This window comes from Motacilla alba, chromosome 4 (genome assembly GCF_015832195.1).
Source record: "Motacilla alba alba isolate MOTALB_02 chromosome 4, Motacilla_alba_V1.0_pri, whole genome shotgun sequence".
In the NCBI taxonomy this organism is placed as follows: Eukaryota; Metazoa; Chordata; class Aves; order Passeriformes; family Motacillidae; genus Motacilla; species Motacilla alba.
In genome coordinates, this window is record NC_052019.1 from 12,360,161 (window position 1) to 12,378,015 (window position 17,855).

At 36.5% G+C, this 17,855-nt stretch overlaps 1 protein-coding gene across 7 annotated transcripts in view; it reads left to right on the forward strand.

Moving 5' to 3' along the window:
- Nucleotides 1-15,497, forward strand: part of EVC2 (EvC ciliary complex subunit 2) — a 61,493-nt gene extending 45,996 nt beyond the window's left edge. For 6 of the 7 annotated variants that reach the window (XM_038134444.1, XM_038134446.1, XM_038134449.1 and 3 more), the window contains 8 exons: nucleotides 2,160-2,364; nucleotides 3,676-3,798; nucleotides 6,536-6,763; nucleotides 8,498-8,706; nucleotides 10,146-10,233; nucleotides 12,405-12,598; nucleotides 13,491-13,592; nucleotides 14,069-15,497. In XM_038134444.1, the coding sequence (XP_037990372.1) occupies nucleotides 2,160-2,364; nucleotides 3,676-3,798; nucleotides 6,536-6,763; nucleotides 8,498-8,706; nucleotides 10,146-10,233; nucleotides 12,405-12,598; nucleotides 13,491-13,592; nucleotides 14,069-14,390 (1,471 nt within the window). In that variant the 3' untranslated portion in view covers nucleotides 14,391-15,497. The remainder of the gene's footprint in view (nucleotides 1-2,159; nucleotides 2,365-3,675; nucleotides 3,799-6,535; nucleotides 6,764-8,497; nucleotides 8,707-10,145; nucleotides 10,234-12,404; nucleotides 12,599-13,490; nucleotides 13,593-14,068) is intronic. The other variant, XM_038134447.1, reaches the window with a different exon arrangement.
- Nucleotides 15,498-17,855: the final 2,358 nt, after the last annotated feature.

Here is a 17,855-nt window from a genome sequence, read left to right on the forward strand (position 1 = left end):
CTTAGCTTTCAAGTACATTTGTGTCTGGTTGTTTGATTGCCTGAATATTTTCAGTAGTACATTTCCTATACAATGTCTATTAATTAAGACACATTGTTAGAGACATGGGAACATGAAAAAATAAAATTGCAGCTTTAGGGGAAGCAACTGGAACAGGCAAACCTATAATAAGCTGTGTGGCTCTGAAGAAAATGTACCAGGCATAAGAGATTGAACAGGGAGGGAGGAAAAAAAAGGAAAAAAAAAAGACACTGGTAAAAGTTTCTTCTTCATACCTCTTCTTTAAAGCAAAATAGATTTGTATGGGCAGTTTTATCCAGGCAGAATAAGTTTTCCTGCCACAGATTGTAAAACCAAAAAACAGGATTGTAAAAAGAAACTTTACCCATTGGATTTGCTTTGCTAAAGAATAAAATTCCATTTTTCCCATTGTTTTGGTTCTCATTTCAAGGGCTTTGTATTTTATTCAGCATTTTAAATACTTTTCTGTGAGTCATTTAGATGCATTTTCTAGCTTGTCTTAACTATCTCTTGCTTCTATTGCCAAGAGCAGACCTGCAGGAATATGGAGGTAGATTGTATGACCCAGCAGGACTTCTCTGTTTCTAACTCAGAATTCCATAATAACTCTGTTCCAACCTGCAGTGTGCCTGTCATATTTGTTAGGTGCTATCTTTATTTGAAGCAGCAGTAAGCTGTTTGGGGTTTTTTTCAGTAAAATGCAGGAAAAAAATACCAAAAAATGCAGCAACAACTCTCCTATCAATAGCCCCTTAAAATCCGTCACGGTCTTTTTCCAGTCCATTGTCTGTCATTTATGGTATTTTGATGACAGATGCCAGCTCTCATGTTTATGTTCTCATCTGCTGTCTAGTTTTCAAAAAGCATTATTTTGAATGATAGCTTTTCATTTTTATTGCTTATTAAAGAGACCATGGGTTAGTCCAAAATATTTGTGAAGATTGTTAATGCTTATAGTCCTTTTTAAATATAGACATATAGCAAAACTCTTATTTGCTGTATTTTATTTCATATCCCTCTATACATCTATGTATATGGATTTATGGCATGGTTTTTCTTCCATGAGTCTAAGACAAGATGACGAATGGTTAAATATACTATAAATAATTGTTTGGAGTAGTCTTGTCTTAAAGTAAGCAACTTTTTGAAGGGAAAAACCTCATGAATTAAAGGTGTATTAACTGTTCTTTGCTTAATCAGTAGAAAGAAAAAAGGATTTCTGAACTCAAATATTTTAGTGAAATTATGAGGCAGTATAGGCCTGGTATACATTAAATAAAAGTACTAATGAAACATGCAGCATAATACTTTTTTCAATTAAAAGTCCTCTTCAGAAAACATGGTGTTCATATTTTAAATACAAACATTTTTTTGTGGAGTGAAAGAAATTTCCAAACAAATAAAAGTATGTTAATTTTTGTGGAATATTCTTAAGGAAATAAGATACACAGGGTAAGAAGATGAGTGTAGTCTGTGGTTAATCAGAACTGAGCATGCTTTATTTTTAAGTCAGCTTCAGCTTGACCCAATGATCCATTCCTTAGAGATCTGTGTTGAGAACTTTATTTCTGCAAAATGGGAACTTTGAGTAATTCAGATGGCTCTTAAAATATATTTCCTTTTTCAGACTGCAGAGTGCCTTTTTACAATTAACAGATGGAACCATTGTTATCTGTTGATCAAATAGATAGTATACGCATTTATAATAGAGATTTTTTTTTCTCAGTAGTTATGACTGCTAAGTGCTAGGAAACAGCACAGGGAGGCTTTATGGGAAGCTTTTATCTTGATTTCAGCTGAAGTTCTGGGCTGTGTTGTTTGAAGAGGTGGAAGATTCTGTGCATAGGAAATGTGCTAAAAATATTCATTTATTTTTAAAATATTCAAAAGCTGTTTTCCTTTGATAATGAAGTGTTACAGTCCAGGAAGCTCTGTATGCAGAATTTAAGGTATCCTCAAGAGTATTTTGTACATGCTGAGCAGTTCATTGCTGTGTGTGGAATCACTAACTGATATATGAAATAGACCAAAAAAGGATGATCACTGCTGAGTAAAGTGTTTGTATGCATGTCTCTTACATTTTATGCAATATTGCCTAAATCACTAAACAGCAAATGGCTCTTCTGTTTTTTTAACAGGCAACTTCTAAGTTCACCCCTCTCACTCTCAGAAGAGGAGTTGCTTAGGATGAGGCAGGAGTTGCACTGCTGCTTCTCCCAGGTGGACAGCAGCTTGGCTTGGCCCAAGATAAGAGCAAGAACCTTGCTTCAGGCTTTTGAAGTGGAGCAGAGGGACAGCGAGGTGCTGAAAGTTGAGCAGAATTTAGCAATGACCAGTGAGCAGGTGGGAACAGCGTGGGATCAGTGTGGTGATGTGGAAGGGGTTCCTGGGGGTACCTGTGGCTGCTGGCATTGGCTGCAGATCTGGGTCTGTAGCTTCTTCATAGGTGCAACAGCAGTGTGCACTTTTCCTGTCTACATGGAGTAGTGGACTTGGACTTTAGCAGCAGTTGGATAAAAAGGTGTTTTTCACATGCATCTGTGTACTTCTGTTGCTTTTGTGAAAGTTTTGGGAGTTTCTGAAAAAGTCACTTCTACATTGTTTTGTCTGTTTATGAAAGTAAAGTTCCTGAGTTAGATAGCCTTTCTTGGTAAGAAATTTGGCATGATTTATGTTTCTTGTTTCCAAAAGATTTAAGTATATGCAGACAGTTTGGGGGTTATTTCCCCACATCTAAATATGTAGAAGATGAGGCATACTCAAAGTTAGGGAAGTATTTCCAACAAGGAAATATCAAATCTAGCACTTTTTAAAGAACCCTCTGAGGGCTGTTTAATTCCTTCAGTAAAGTGTAAAAGCTGTGGAATTAAAAGTGGTTTTCAGTTCTTATAAATTATGGGGGCCAAAAATGTTTCCTGTATTTGTTGTGTCTGATGCCATCTTAAAAAGGAGGATTTGCCCTTGCTTTGTTTTGTTTTGGTTATGTTTTCTAAACATGGTTATGTTTTCTAAACATGTAAACTATACTGGGTTAATTGTGCTAGGAACTAGCCTAGTTCAAAGCCTTAATAGTTTCTAAAGTACTAAAGGAGGGAAATGACTTTGCAAAACCTTACAGTTGAACAGATGTTATCATTTCCCCAAGAGTACATATACTTAGTTGGTATTCTTGTAAAGAAATAGAAAGGTCAAGAGTAATTTGATTACATGGAACGGTGCTTCTTAATATTATCATGGTTCATTTGTGATTCACAGACTGTGTGTTGAAAACAATGTAGATCTTAAATTAATATTCTTTGTTCATTTTTAACTGTGCTGGGGAGACAATGTATCAGTTAAAATCTTCTCTTATTATCACTGCTAAAGCTTGTTTAAAATCAAATTTATGTGCTACGAGTTTTCATCGGAAAGATGAATATATAATTCTACTTGAAAGAAATTTTTTTTAAGTTCTAACTTTGTCTGAATGTCCAAAATGACTGTTCTGAATGAATAGGCAGCATCTTCATTTCAGATGTACTTTCTCAGTGAAAGTCATATTTTCCAAGTTTTTGATTATTTGGTGGGTGTGCCAATAATACCAAGTAATAATTTTAACATTAGCATCCTCATATACCTCTTACAAATAAAGCATTTTTGCACATCTTGTTACAGCAGCATTCTAAAATGGGAAAAACAGGATCCAGGAATAAAAGTAAGTTAGATATTCTGAAGAAATCTTTACTGGACAAAATTCTAATTTATGAAGACTCATTGAAAGGTGAAAATTTGAATAGGGTAAGTACAATCTTTTCTGGACCGAAGTCAAAACCTAGATCTTTAGTAATTAAAGATTGACAGTATTCTATCAATGTGAATAAGACCCAGAGAAAAAAGGTGTAAGGTATAGTGGCATGATGCATCTCCCTACTGTTGCCTGCCTTTATCAAGATGTTGCATTTCACACTTAATAGTTTTTGCTTTGTTTTAATTTTTGCATCTTAGTTACAGAACTGGTTTCATGTCTCACCCCTTTTTCTTCCAATGGTTCTGGGGCTTGGTGTGTGCAAGATTGCAAGGCTCCCCTAGATCCTGTGGCTTTCTAGGAAGACTCTCAAAGCATGGAAGGTGCTTCAATGCATGCTTCAGCTGAGCAGCATTTAGTTCCTGGACATCTGCTAATGCTGCTGAAAATCCAAAAATGGATTCTTAGACCCAAAAGCTTTTTGGGTAGGGTCTGAGTTTATTTGTACAGAGCTAATTGAAAGGAAGTCTTGATGCTGGTGGGTACCTTTTAAAAACACACAGCCCCAGTCTAAAGTTAATCCTTGAGAAATGAGTGAGGCAGATCTTAATAAGGGATTTTGAAGGCTGCTAGCTCCTTCCCTGCTAGTAGATGTTCCAAGAGATTTTTCACATGTGTATGATATGGATAATATTAGTTTTGCATGTCGGGAGGACATTGCAATGATAAGTTTGTTAAACACAGGTGGTGCACAGCTGTAGAAGCTAAGCATGACAAGCAGGTGTCATTGGTAATTAAAATTGGTAGATTAAAAAATAGTTTCTAAAGTGATTACAATATCAATTTTAGTACCAATTTGGACAAAAAACTATTTTTATACCTCTTATGCTTTTTATTACTATATCCTGAAGAATTAAAAATACTGGGTCAACATGTTAATTCAGAAATAATTTCACTTTTATGTGAGAGCAACACATTTGCAGATGATAAAAGCAAATGTTTATCTAGTTTAGCACTCAGTCTTTGAAAGTGAGAGCAGGTGCTTGGGCAAGACTGCAACAAGAAGGCACGTGTGTTCTAGCCCTCTTCACTAGTTTAGTAAGTGTGGTCTGAGAATGTTCTAATCCTTTAATAGAGGTATTGAAATTTCGCCTTCAATACCTAATGCCCTGATCTTCAAAATTTAGGTGGTTTTGGTACTCTTCATTGAATGTACATCAGATTATGGGCTAAGCTTTAGAGGCAAAAAGGTACTGAATATTTGTTTGGTAAATGTAAGGCAGTAAATACTGTCTTACATTTTTATTTGAATCTTGTTTTAAAATTGGAAATTTAGCTTCTCTAAACCTCTTTGTTCCAGTTTTATATGCACCATCTAGCATAGCTGTTGTCATTCTAATTGTATGGCTGGTTTCAGAGCTGGCAAGAGTCAGAAAGAAACTGATGTGGCTGGAGGTAGATAGCAATGCAGCATTTTGTTTGTTTAAGAGGAGTTCATTTGCTGTATAATGTTGAAGGTGTTTCATCACCCTCGTTGTAAAATACTGTGAAATATTTCTTCCCATTTTAAAATATTTATATTAATTTAAAGTATGCACTAATAAATATGTTTAAAAGATTAAATATTTCTAATTGTCCTAAAACACCAAGTAGTGGAGTTGGAGCTCTCAGGGCTGCATGTGCTTTCTCTATCTGTGTCTTTTCTCTCTTACAATCCAACTCTTTGTGCCCACGTGAATAGTACAGGGAGAGAGAATAAAAGCAAACTGGTAATTGTTTACTTTAGTCTTTTGGAGATTCAGCTACCTGAATGTTAGATATGCAGTGTAGCCATTGGTGTCTAACCTAGACATCCACCTTACATATCAGTGGAAACCCATATTTTAGGATATGCAACCTACTGAGAAGTATCTTTTCTTTGAGTGTGAAGGGAGCTTATAGTGACAAGCTGAGATGGAAGCACCTAAAGAAGGTAATTGCAGCTGGCTGCTATAGACATTGTCCCACAGCAGAATAGTCACAGTGCAGTGTCCTTGGCTGTCAGTGGCAGTGGAACAGCATGGAGAGCTCATCAGTCACATGCGTTGGATCGTGTTCCTGCACATGCTGCACTTGCCTTTCACCCTTGAATAGTTCCTGTGGATGTTCCATCAAATGTGTGGCAGCAACACAGTTATTGAGTTAAATCACTTTGATTTTATGCTGTTTGATGTTGATCCAATCCAGTTCTAATCTTATTTGAAATCCATTGCCAATAGACTTTTGATTTACAGTTTAACTCTGTTTTATATAAGAAGATTTTTTTGTTATTTGCTCAAAGAATAGTAGGTTGAATATCATCAGTCAGCATTAACTGACACTTGCCAATTTGAAACTAAATACAGTCTTTCTATAAGTTCCAGGTTTTTTTCTAAGCAAAAGGACATATTTAATCTTTCCATTTAACCATAGATTTATTTGTGTTTCTAACTTGTAATTTTATTATAATAAAAATTAGATAGACCCTCTGTTTTGGGTTAGCATTTAATATTAAACTTTTGACTACCCAAAAAGAAAGCCTGATCTCTTTATAGTATTTGACTGTACTGTAATTATTACAGTAAAAACTTGGAAGTGAAGGTTAAAAGCACTTCTTGAAACAGTGTATTACATTATAAGATAACAGCACTGATTTCTTTGCTGTCATAATCCTGGTTGTTAATTACAGAGTAGTAAAATCATAAGTGTGCACGTAAGAGTTTCTGTTAATCTATCTTTTGTGGTTTGGTTTTTGGTTTGTTTTTTTTTTAGATTAAATATGAGTTGCAGCTTGAAAAAGAGCGTCACCTGCAGAATCTGGAAAATAAACTTGGAGAGTATAGTGCTTCTTTAGCCTTTCAAAAGACTGTTAAAAAATCCAAAATGCTGGAGCTGTATACTGCCATCGTAAATGTGCAAGCTTTGCTCTTTGAACAACTAAACACATCAAAAACCCTGTCAAAACTGGAATGTATTCAAATTTTAGAAGCACATAATCCTGTAAGTAATGTAGTTGTTAAAAGAAAAAAATCATGTTACGAAATAGTAACTACTGGAGTATCTTTGATTTAGCTGCTGGTTTGCAGCTTCTGGTGGCCCAGACTTTAATTTCTGTGAGTATGTACACTTCAATGCATTCAGTAAAAGACAGAAAGGGAAGGAGAGCCAAGGAAGATTGTGTATTATTATTTTTTATTTTTGTTACAGTTGCATGCAGACTGAAAGGGCAGTATTTTGGTGGCTACTTAATAGTGTATTGATTGAAAGAAAGACGGTTGAGAAGTGATTTGGACTCATGACAGAAGAGTAAATTGTTGTGTCTGTCTTACAGAATTACTCATGTTATAATGCTGTCCATATGCAAAATCCATAACCACATGATATGCTTCAATTGTCAAGTTTTTAGAGATTATCAATACAGCCTCCTACCTATCTCACTCCAGGCACACTCATGCAGTTTAAATAGCAGAAAATCTGGAAAAACCTCTTCCCTTCACCGTATTTATTACACATTTCATATGTGCCAATTTTATAATCCTTTTTTAATACTTCAGTGCTCTGTTTTCACAAGGACTTTTTTTTTCTGCATCTGCTATTTGAAACCATCCAAGTGAGGCTTGAGGAGAGCACTGGAGTAGAACAAACAAAATGGGTTTTTGAGAAAAACCTCTTTGCTAGAGGGCATCATTAGACAGCTACTGCTGTGAAAATTCCTTGTTAAATTTTAATGTGGTCATCTCTACAGAGTTTCTCACAGAGTGGCAGTAATGCCACTCAGAATACTTATATGCTTCCAGTTTTGCTTGAATTTGTATTGGAGCTGTAGGAAATAGTGAAAGTTTAATGTAGGAAGAGTATTTTTGCGTTTTATGTCATAAGTGTGAGGGGACTTTTCAGAGAAGTTGCTTTTACCTTCTCTGTACTTGAACAGGTGAAGAAAAAAGATTGAAGAAGGGGCAGAAGTGAGACCTAGAATAGCTAACACTGGGTTAAATACAGCTGATGAGGCAGAGGAATAGATTAAAATTCAGCATTTTCTCCAAGGTATAGGTTAGGAAGTGGGGCTTTGAGACAGGAAGCAATAGAAAAGTTGAGGTGAGACAACAGTGACATTGGAAATGGGAATATGAAGCCTTTCTTCTGATGTCTAGTTTGACTTTTTGACCAAAGTGAGATTTTTAGCATGGGGGATCCAGTTCCCTGAAGACTTTGGTTTTTAACCTTTTGATTTTCTGAGCATTTTATTTTAAAACTAACTTTATCAGACTAATTATGAATTGTTTGCCTTTTAACTTAAATCCCTTTGATATTAGCTGTTACTTTGGTATAACTAAAATTAGTTAGTCTGAGTTTTTCAAGGTGTTTCAGTGGGTTTACACAACTTAAAAATGAATTTGAAAGGTTCCTTAGTTTTGATCTCTGCTATGCTGACTGTCTATAGTTACTGGATGTCCTCTACAGTGGAAGGTTTCAGAGAGCATTGACTTTTAACACAATGAAAATTGAGTCATAGCTTTCCTCATTGTTCTGATATTCATAACGTGCCAGTCATGTTTACTGAAGCTGTGCAATGAATTGAAAAGTGTAATGACTGCAAGTGCCTGGGTGGAATAAGAAATGAATAAAGTAATATCAGAAAATCTGATACCATCATCTTTTTTCTTCACTCCAAATGAAATTCGTTCTTTCAAGTTATAATTTAACTTCTTATCATCATGCATTTTCAACCTCTAGGAGATTGAAGAACTTGAAAAGAAGCTGGAGCACGAGATGTTGCGTAAGGAGTCAGTGCAGCAGCATCTAATGAGTAGGCAGAGGTGGATTCTGGATGGTTTGGGACTCTCAAATGAAGCTGTGGACGTGAATGCAGAAAGACATGTGACAGTTCTGTTAAGACAGGCCATGAATAAATGTAGACAATTTATAAACCTGTACCAGCAAAGGTAAGTTCTTTGGTCTCAGGTTTTGCTATGTTACTGCAGTTCTTATGGACCATAAGATACTCTGGAGAAGCAGCAGGAGGAATGTTCTGCTGTACTGGGGAGGGACCTTGCATCTGTATTTGATCTCTGCCTTCTTGTGCTGTGGCCCAGAGCATAACTGAGGAGTTGAGAATATTGAAATAAGAATCATGAAATAATAATAACTGAGTAGCATATAGATGGTGCTGTGTATTTTGTGGCAGTCAACTTTTTTTGACAGGGATAGCGGAAAAATAATGGTACTCCATAGCATTAAGGAGGAAAATAATTTTATTCCTATTACTTTGTCTCCCAGAAAGATAGGGAGGGACTTGAGAGCAACATGATCTGCTGGGGTCCGAGAAAATAGCTGAGACAATTTAAATTGAATTTCCATCTCCATTGTCGTACTGTAGGCTGAATTCCCTGGCACACAATTATTTTTGATGAGGTGTATAAACTCCTCTTCAATTTCAATTTTCCCTGGACAGTTTTTAAGTAAAGTTATCAGCGACAAATAAAATGCCTCTTGGGAGGATATAGAAATATCTGTCTTGTCATAATGGCTGCCTAGCAAAAATGGGTGATAATTTGCAAAATTGCAGCCTATTGTATTACTTTTGTTAGGGTTACAGGAGGTAGAAATGACATTTCCATGTGTATTGCACAGTATTAAAATCCTAGCACATTTCAAGCTTCGTGTAATGTCCTCAAAATGTGCTTTCCATTAGAAAGTGTTTTCCATTAAACCACTGATATATTAAAAATGGCTGTGATAGTGGTAAGTCTGTTTTAATTCTGAAAAAGCTGAAGCTCTGCTTAGTTTAGATTAACAATTAGTTTAGATTTCCTGTTGCAGAAGTAAAGAGTCAGTAGAGAATCAGATAAATTTCTGCACGAGTATCCACAAGCTGGTAACCTGTCAGGGAAGCCTTCAAAGAAACTGCAACTAGGCTTTACTTGAAAACTTACTGGAAGGAACAAGTTTTGTACTTTTGTACATTGCAGGATTTGTGCATGATGTCATCATGATTTGGTCTAGAAAAGAAAAATAAGCAATGAGGAAGTTTACTGTTTAAGATCATATTTCAGCTACAAAAATATCTACAACTTGCCTTAAAGTGTGATGAAATTGAAAGAGGAGGGAAGAGGATGGGGACAGGTTGAATCACATTGCTTTGGAGTGATTCCAGGTTTGAATTGTATGCAAGAGCATAGCCTTAGATTCTGCTCTGATGTTTGCTTGGAGGTTCAATGGGGCAGGGAAGAAAATTTGGCATGTTTTAGAAGTTATGCTGCTCACAGCAGATTTGCTGACAGACAGATATGCTTCCCGAATGGGTGACCTTCCAATTTTGTTTCCTATAATACATTCATTGCACCTGGGAAGATTTCAATGTTAATTCTGTCTTTCACTTCAGCTTGAGAGATGAGCAATGGAATTGTGTGGTGCTTGAAGATCTCCTAGAAAATATAGAAACAAATGCATTTTTGGCAATTTATAGTCAGGTAAGCATGAAATTGAACAAAGCCTCCAAGTTAAAATTACAGCTGTATCTGCATATCAGCTTTTCTTCTTTTTTGGGAACCATTAGATGTATTTAGAGTTACTCTCTGCTAGTAGTTGCTACCAGTTTGCAGCCTATACTGTCAGTCACTTCAGCTAATTCTGAGCTACTTTCAGCCTTTTGAATTTTACTGAGTATACTTCTATTTGTTCATTTACAGATCCTTTCAGGGTTTTTCCTATTGCATTTCTTTCTGTGGAGAGCTGATCTGTCTGGTTAACAGACAGATTTACAGTTGGATTTTCATGTAATGAAAAAAGGATTTTCTTTAGATTTTGATGAGCTTTAAGAATGATTTGCATTGATTGTGTTTCAAAATTAAATGATAACAGGACTTCTAGTTAAATTTTCTAGTATCATTATTCATACTTGTTTTCAAAACTGGTTTAAAGGTCCTGAGAACATTTAGCCAAAAAGAGCAGAGCAGGTCTCAGAGATGTCATGTTTATTCTCACTTAATGTTCCATTTTGTAAGTTTCTAGAAGAACAGTGTTTAAAGACCAGAAGTACAACACAATACTATAGAAATTGGACTTAGGTGTCTGTATTAAGATTTATGGTCTTATTTGCATTTCTCTCCAAAGAATCAAATAATCTCTTCCACTAAGTAGCCTAAGCAAACATCTCTTTGCTGTTCAGTGTCTAGTCAGGCTGAATATTTTAAGACTCTATGAATTTACTAATCTCTCATCAGTTTTAGGATTTTATCATGTTAATTCTGTATGATCTCAGTGGTTTCCTTGTAAAATCTATACCAGCCCTGAAGAGGCCAGAAAACTTTGGAAAGTGTTTTCTTACCTTTCAGAGAGAAGTCTCTGCTTGAAGGACAATTATGGGAAAAGGAGGTTGATTGATTTCTTTATTTTGTATGGCTGTGTAAATTTGGCTTAAGACTGCCTTGCTGCTGATGCTTTGTTTCTTTCAAAGAGGATTCACACAATCCAGGGATCTCCTAGGTGAATTCACTCCTCTGAGGAGTTGTCATACAGAAAAGGAGGCAAACATTTGCTGTGACTTTTTGAAACTATTGTGGACACAGAACCTGGCTGTCTTCCTGCATGGTGGGATCTTGTGGGGTTGTATGTGATGTGGGCTTTGTAGTCATCTCCTCCATCAACACTTACAGAGTGGTGATAACTCAGCTGTCATGAGTCAGCGTGTTTGGCATGTCTTACCTAACTTTGGCTACCTGAGTTACATTTATGGCTTGAATAGACATATTTGGCATTCTTTGAGATATTTAACTTGCTTTCATTTGCCTTACTCTTTTCTTTCCACGTAGTCCTCAATATATTGTAGACTTTTCATATTTGATACACACAAGAGATCTGCAGAAGCATCCTGGGGACACTGTATTTATGACAACAGAGCAGAAAATAGCAATGGAATTTTGATGTTTGGAGTGGGGCAGGGAATGGGGCTCTCTGAGTGTCTATGGAACGACTGAATTTCAACTCAGTCTATTTGAACATTATATGAATATGCTTTGCTACTGACCTTAGGGCAAAAAATGGGCAGGACGTTTGGAAATAAAAAAATACTACCAAAAGAAAAGCAGGTGTTTTCTTCACCTCTTAACAAGCTGTTCTCTGAGCATATCACAGAATCTGGTATTAAGAGAAGCTGAACAATGAAGTGATCTACCATGACAACGTGTGAAGTTTTTCAAGACTATTTTTCCCTCCATAATTTTACAGACCAAGGAATGCCATATTGCTTCCTTGCTATCTGGAAATTATTTCCTTATAGTAGTAGAATCCATACTTTAATTAAGCCCTACGTGTTAGAATGTAATTGTCTTGTTATTTTTCAAACCAAAGGGCATCAAGTACAGGCCCTAAGCAGATATGCCAAGATCAACTGGTTATTTGGCATTTACATTGCCAAAATCCCAAATGAAATGGACAGCCGTGATATACATGGGCCACTGTGGGTACAAACAGCGAACATGGAAGTGTGACCACTTGATGACAAAATTGTTACTACTAAAATAATCTTCAGTAATATTTTTTGTTTCCATGATGACTATTTATTTAATAACAGTAACTAAGATTGGCTAACATTTATTTTCAATGCTGAATTTATCTTTCTTCTACTCATTTAATCCTCTAGGAGCTCCGTCTGGCAGGTTATTTAGCTAAACTGACGAGGATGCCAATGGGGGTGTTGCACAGGGTCCTGAACTTGTTGCTGCCCTCCAGCTCACAAAGTGAGGTTCTTTCTGTCCTTGATTCCATCAGTAAATATTCAGATGGCGTTGTTGAAAGTGACAGTAATGCAGATGAGTCTGGCAGCTGTAAGAAACGGTAGGTGTGATGTTTTCTGGTAACCACTGCAAGACAAGATTGTTGTTTTATGTGTATGTCTGTTTGCTGAACAATGAGATTGACAGCTACAGAAAAAATCACAGGTGCATACGTTTCCTTTTGAACTATTTTTCTGGGGTAAAAATACTTTAAAACTGGTACTTTATTTTGTGAAATATTTTAACTATAATAAATTTATTGATAAAATTCAAAATAATTTTATAAGTTCATTAATTAAACAGTTATTTCATAGATTTATAAATCCTGTTCTGGTAATTTTCTTTCTGTTTCCTGAATTGGAGTTTATTAAAATATTTTGCTTCCCCTTTTTTTAATAATGTTCGTGACACACCAGGTTTTAGGTGTCTGTAGCTCTTAAAGATGTAAAGGAGATCCTCCTTCCTAATAGTGAAAGTTGCAACCTTGCTGATGTCTGTCCCTTTGTAGTTAATTTCTGAAGTTCCAAGCGGCCACTGAGTTTCCCTTTTCTCACAGAGACTGGTAGCCTCTCAGGGCCTTTGTCATTCCCCTTTGGCCCCATTAATGTGAGCTGAAATCTGTGCGGTAACACCAAGGGATGCTCAGGACCTGCTCTCCCAACTCCCTGCCATGACCTGGCCAGGAGACAAAAGCAGATGTTGTGGCACTGAGCCCAGTCCTTGGCAGATGTGGGTTCTCAAGGAACAGATAAAAGTCCTTAGTACTATGCCCTGAGGTGTGATCTTAACTGATTTAAATGATTTGTGGCAGGGCAACAAAAGTACTTGAACACACTTACTGACTGCATTTGTGCTGTTGCTGTCAAGGGTTTGGTAGCTGAAGTCAGAGAGGGAAGAAAAATGTGTATATTTGGGGATTTGCTGCTGGGAATTTTTCTTTTCTGCTCCTTCAGGAAGAGTCAGGAGTTGTGGCAAACACTGGAGAACAAAATAAAGCAAGATCTGATAAACAGAAGTTTAGAAAAGATCCCTTCTCTAAACAAGAGAAAAGACAGGTAAGGAGGAAACCAGAACAAACATACCTGGGTTTTTTTGATTACAGTTTATTTAATGTCCCAAGATTCTTCTTACAGCTCTTAGAAATCAGAAAATTAGTTCATAAGTATGTATTTTCTAACACAGCTCTATTTGGTGCTTGTGTTTCCTACAACATATTTACACATAATAAGCAATATAGTAAATACCTAAAAACATTTTTCTGTACGTATCCACAAAATTCTTACATTTTTCATATACATTGCTCATCTTCCCTATATTTATTTATTATGAGGTTGCCTTTTGCAATTTTGTATCTCAGAAAATGATACGTGAATCATTGGGAATTAGAATGAAAACTACAATTCTCTCTGTTGAAATACGATTTTTCTTTAGCTTCCAAAGTCACCAGTTGTGTGACAGGGTGTGGTATAGGAAGTTGTGCATTTTTTGCCACAGTTTTCACTTTTCAACTCAGTTTTTCTTATTAATGTAGTTTGATAAAGAAGAAGCAACTTGATGTCTTGGAAAAAGCAGCATTCATTCATCTGGGATGTTCACCTGCACAGCCTCCTGTGGAGCAGCCTGATCCCCCTGTTTCTGTGAACTCTGCAACTGCTGAAGCCATAGAGCTGTTAGACACAGGGGAGAAGATAATTTTGTTCCGTGAGCCAAGTGATCCAAAACTTGCTTTGCATAATTTTCCAAGAAAAAAGAAAAAGAACTTTCTTAATTCTAAAAAGGCTGCTCATGGAAACATGGACTCACAAGAGCAACTTCCATTTAGAGTATCAATTAGGGAAGAGGAAGTTATTTAAAATTCTGTAAAATGATGAGGAAGAATGAAATGTAAGGTTCAAATGATGTGTATATTGTTTTAATCTGATCTATCTGATATTGGAAGTAGATGTAATTTTAGAATGGCACAGTTAGTGATGTGCATCTTGCCTTTTTTAATTCTTGTCAGTGCTTTGTTGCACTAGGTAAATATGGGTTTTCTGTGATGCATATTCTGGCAGGCAGGACTCTGTGTTCCTTCACTACATTTTGGTCATTTTTGCACTGAATTTACTGTAGCTGTATTTTCATAATTTATACAGAAAGTTTACTTATTGTATATAGTAGGCACTGATTTACTATTCTTGTATTTATATTTTTGTGGTAAGCTGCAGTATAGCAGAGGACATGAAGAGATGTAGTAGATGAACCCCATGTCCTCTGTTCTCTGATTTTATGTTATTCTAGTTAATTTACTATTTAACACTGTGTTCCTAATAGGCTTTGCATGTTACTTCTGCAGTCTGTGTTCTGCAATGACAGCTGGTAGTCCAGATCTTTAGCATATACTTGTGTACTGAGCCTTACATCCTGGAGTAACTTCAGCGTTCGGCTGTTTCTAAACTTACTTCAGTTACACTCTGAGTGTGACTGTTCCAGACTGTTAAATATTTACAACCTGTTGCAGTCTTTTCCTTGGTGAAGCAGTGTCATCACATTTGCTCAGTAGAAAAGTGAAAAATGTAAATGGGCATGTAATGCCTTCAGAAGCTCTTTTGATTGCAGAGCTGCCAATTTTCACAATTTTAGATATTTTTGAAGTTCTTATTCCTGAATTTCTCTAAATTGATGAGAATAGTTTTATACTTCAGAAAGAGTTAATTTTTAAACCTGTCTAGTTGACTCAAAGAGTCCTATAAATATGAATTTGAAAAAGAGGAACAGTAAAAAGTTGATTAAAATAACCACAGGTATTTGTTAATATTTTATATTATTCAAGCCTGTTTTGAGGAGGTTGTAACTGTATTTGAATGCTGTGCTCTGAGGCCACTGTGATCATATATTTTGTATTTTTTCATGTACAGGTCTTCTGTGCCTTTTTATTAATATGGTGCCATATTATTTGAAAATTAAAATGTTACAATATATGTGTGTCTGCAGTTGGCATTTCTTCCCACTTCTCTGACAAGTTTAAATATTCATTCCACAGAAGACAATTAGTGTTTCCTATCACTACTAGCATTAGAAAATGTATGCAGTAATTAGAATGACAGTCCTAATTATTGTTTGATTCCATTCTTCAATCTTTTCGTGGAAGTATTTGCTGTCACAGGAAGAGGAGTCTGTCAGGGTTGTGGGAGTTCAGAGCTGGTGTTTTAACTGTGTCTGGTATTTCATCCCCAAGGCACGAGTGGTTGAAGAATAGGGTCTGTCCTGCCTTGGAACTGGGCCAGAGCTCTACAGGAGGAGCCTCAGGTGTTTCAGGAAGAGGCAAGAAAGCAATTGTCCCTAGGCAAGAAAGCAATTGGAAAACTTGGACAGCTCATGGCTGCAAGGAGCACTTGAAAGCTGAAGTACCTTCTTGAATGTCAGTCGCTTCCAGGATGTCTTTGCAAGCCCAGGCTCTTCACTGTTACAATGTAAGAGAGAAATGACATTAACTCATCACAGATATGACATGGAGGCCAATAGCTCCACTAGGTTACAATAATAAAATGCAGCATCTGAATATTGATTACAATATCAGTTTATTATCCTTAATAGATAATCTCTGTGTCTAGCAATAGAAAGCTGATTTGTAACTCTCTCACACCTCATCACAAATTTGGAGCAGTTCAGTGACTGTAAATTTCTAGCAGGGAAAGTCACTCCCTGCTATGAGTCACTCTCACATCATGCAATACATATTCAAAGAAACAGATCTTAACATCTCTTGTGCCTTGTGAAAGATGTACTAACTAGGAAATAGCCCACTTCAGGCAAGAGTTGACTTGCATTCAGCTTTGAGTCACTCAAGGGGACAGAGGGCCAGCTACTGATTGTGCAGTTTTGTGCGTGTGCCATAGGTGTTACCATCATTATTTCACAGCTGAAGTCTCCCAAAGAATGTGTGTGCTGGACAAGCCATTCAAATTCATCCCATTTGGTTTCACAGTCATCAATACAAGAAGTAATAGAAGACCAAGTTCTTCAGTATTTGAAGCCTTGTCCAAATCAATTGTGTTCTCCTGGAAGGTCATTGCTTCTCCTGTTGCCCTTGACAGTTCCCTGTGTACTCCCATCTCCATTGCGCTGTTCTCTTCCCTCAACATGAAGCAATTGGACAAGGGGCCAAAACATACAAAGAACAAGCAAAAGTAACTCCTTGGACAATGACTTAATCCATACAGTAAACAACTTACTGGCAATGGTAAATTTTACTGAAGAAATTATTCTCCATGCTAGACTAATAAACTGTAGCTTTGTTATGATTTTTTCAACATGTGCTTCAGTAATGTTAGCTTGCAGCTAACAGCCCTTGTGCCCAGAGTTCAGGATTTTCAGGAGGCTTTGTTATGCCCAGGCTCTTCAGCATTACCAGGAACCCACCTTTCTGCTCACCATACTGTATTTTTGGCTTGGGATACCTGGATACTGGATTAGCATGGAATACATATTCACCGCTCTGTCAAGTTTTTATTTAAAAGAATACATTTTGAAGGTTAGTAGTTTTTTTAATAAAAAGGATCTCACATGATGAAAAATATTTCAGGAAAGATGTACTAAAAATGTCCTGCAGTGACTGAGGTGAAAATGCTTCTGTGAAAAAAGTGGGTTGAGATTTCTTATGATAAATTTATATTTAATGTATTTAACCTTGGTATTGTGTATTAATTTATTATGATGTAGAATACAAATGCTAGGCCTAATGAAGAATAATTCATACCAAGAGTGAATGTTCTGGAAGAGACTATCTGTGTCAATGTCAATCTGTTGTAAACAAAAGTGAGAATGCCTATATGGACCTTGCAGTTCACTACAAAGAAATGTAAAAATGGAGGTAAAAGGATTGACACTTGTTATGTTTAGTAGGTATCTTTTATCTTCACTGATTACTGTAACTGTTTCAGGTTAGGTGAATTTTTACATTGATAATGTCTCTTTAATAAGGTCAGTTCTGCAAAGTACTTGTCTAGCTAATTTGAACCTGGGAAACTCATGCTGCTTTCTTTCATTATCTGGTATTTACCCAGCTGCTATTTTAACACTTTCATTTCTTCTGGGGAATGTTTTTATGCTGTTACCTTTGTACAACCCAGTGCCAATAATGACACTGCCTTTCGTCAACAGCTCCAGCTTCCCAAGAGACTGACAGTGGGATTTGCAAAGCATCAAATGCCAAGTTCACTCATCTGTTGCCCCGTGCTGTGCTTATATTGCTGGTGCAGCCTTAGGTGTACCAGCATAAAGCTTATTTTCCTTGCTGAGTTGTAAAGCTGTGCTGTCACAGGCTGTTGAGAGCTGGG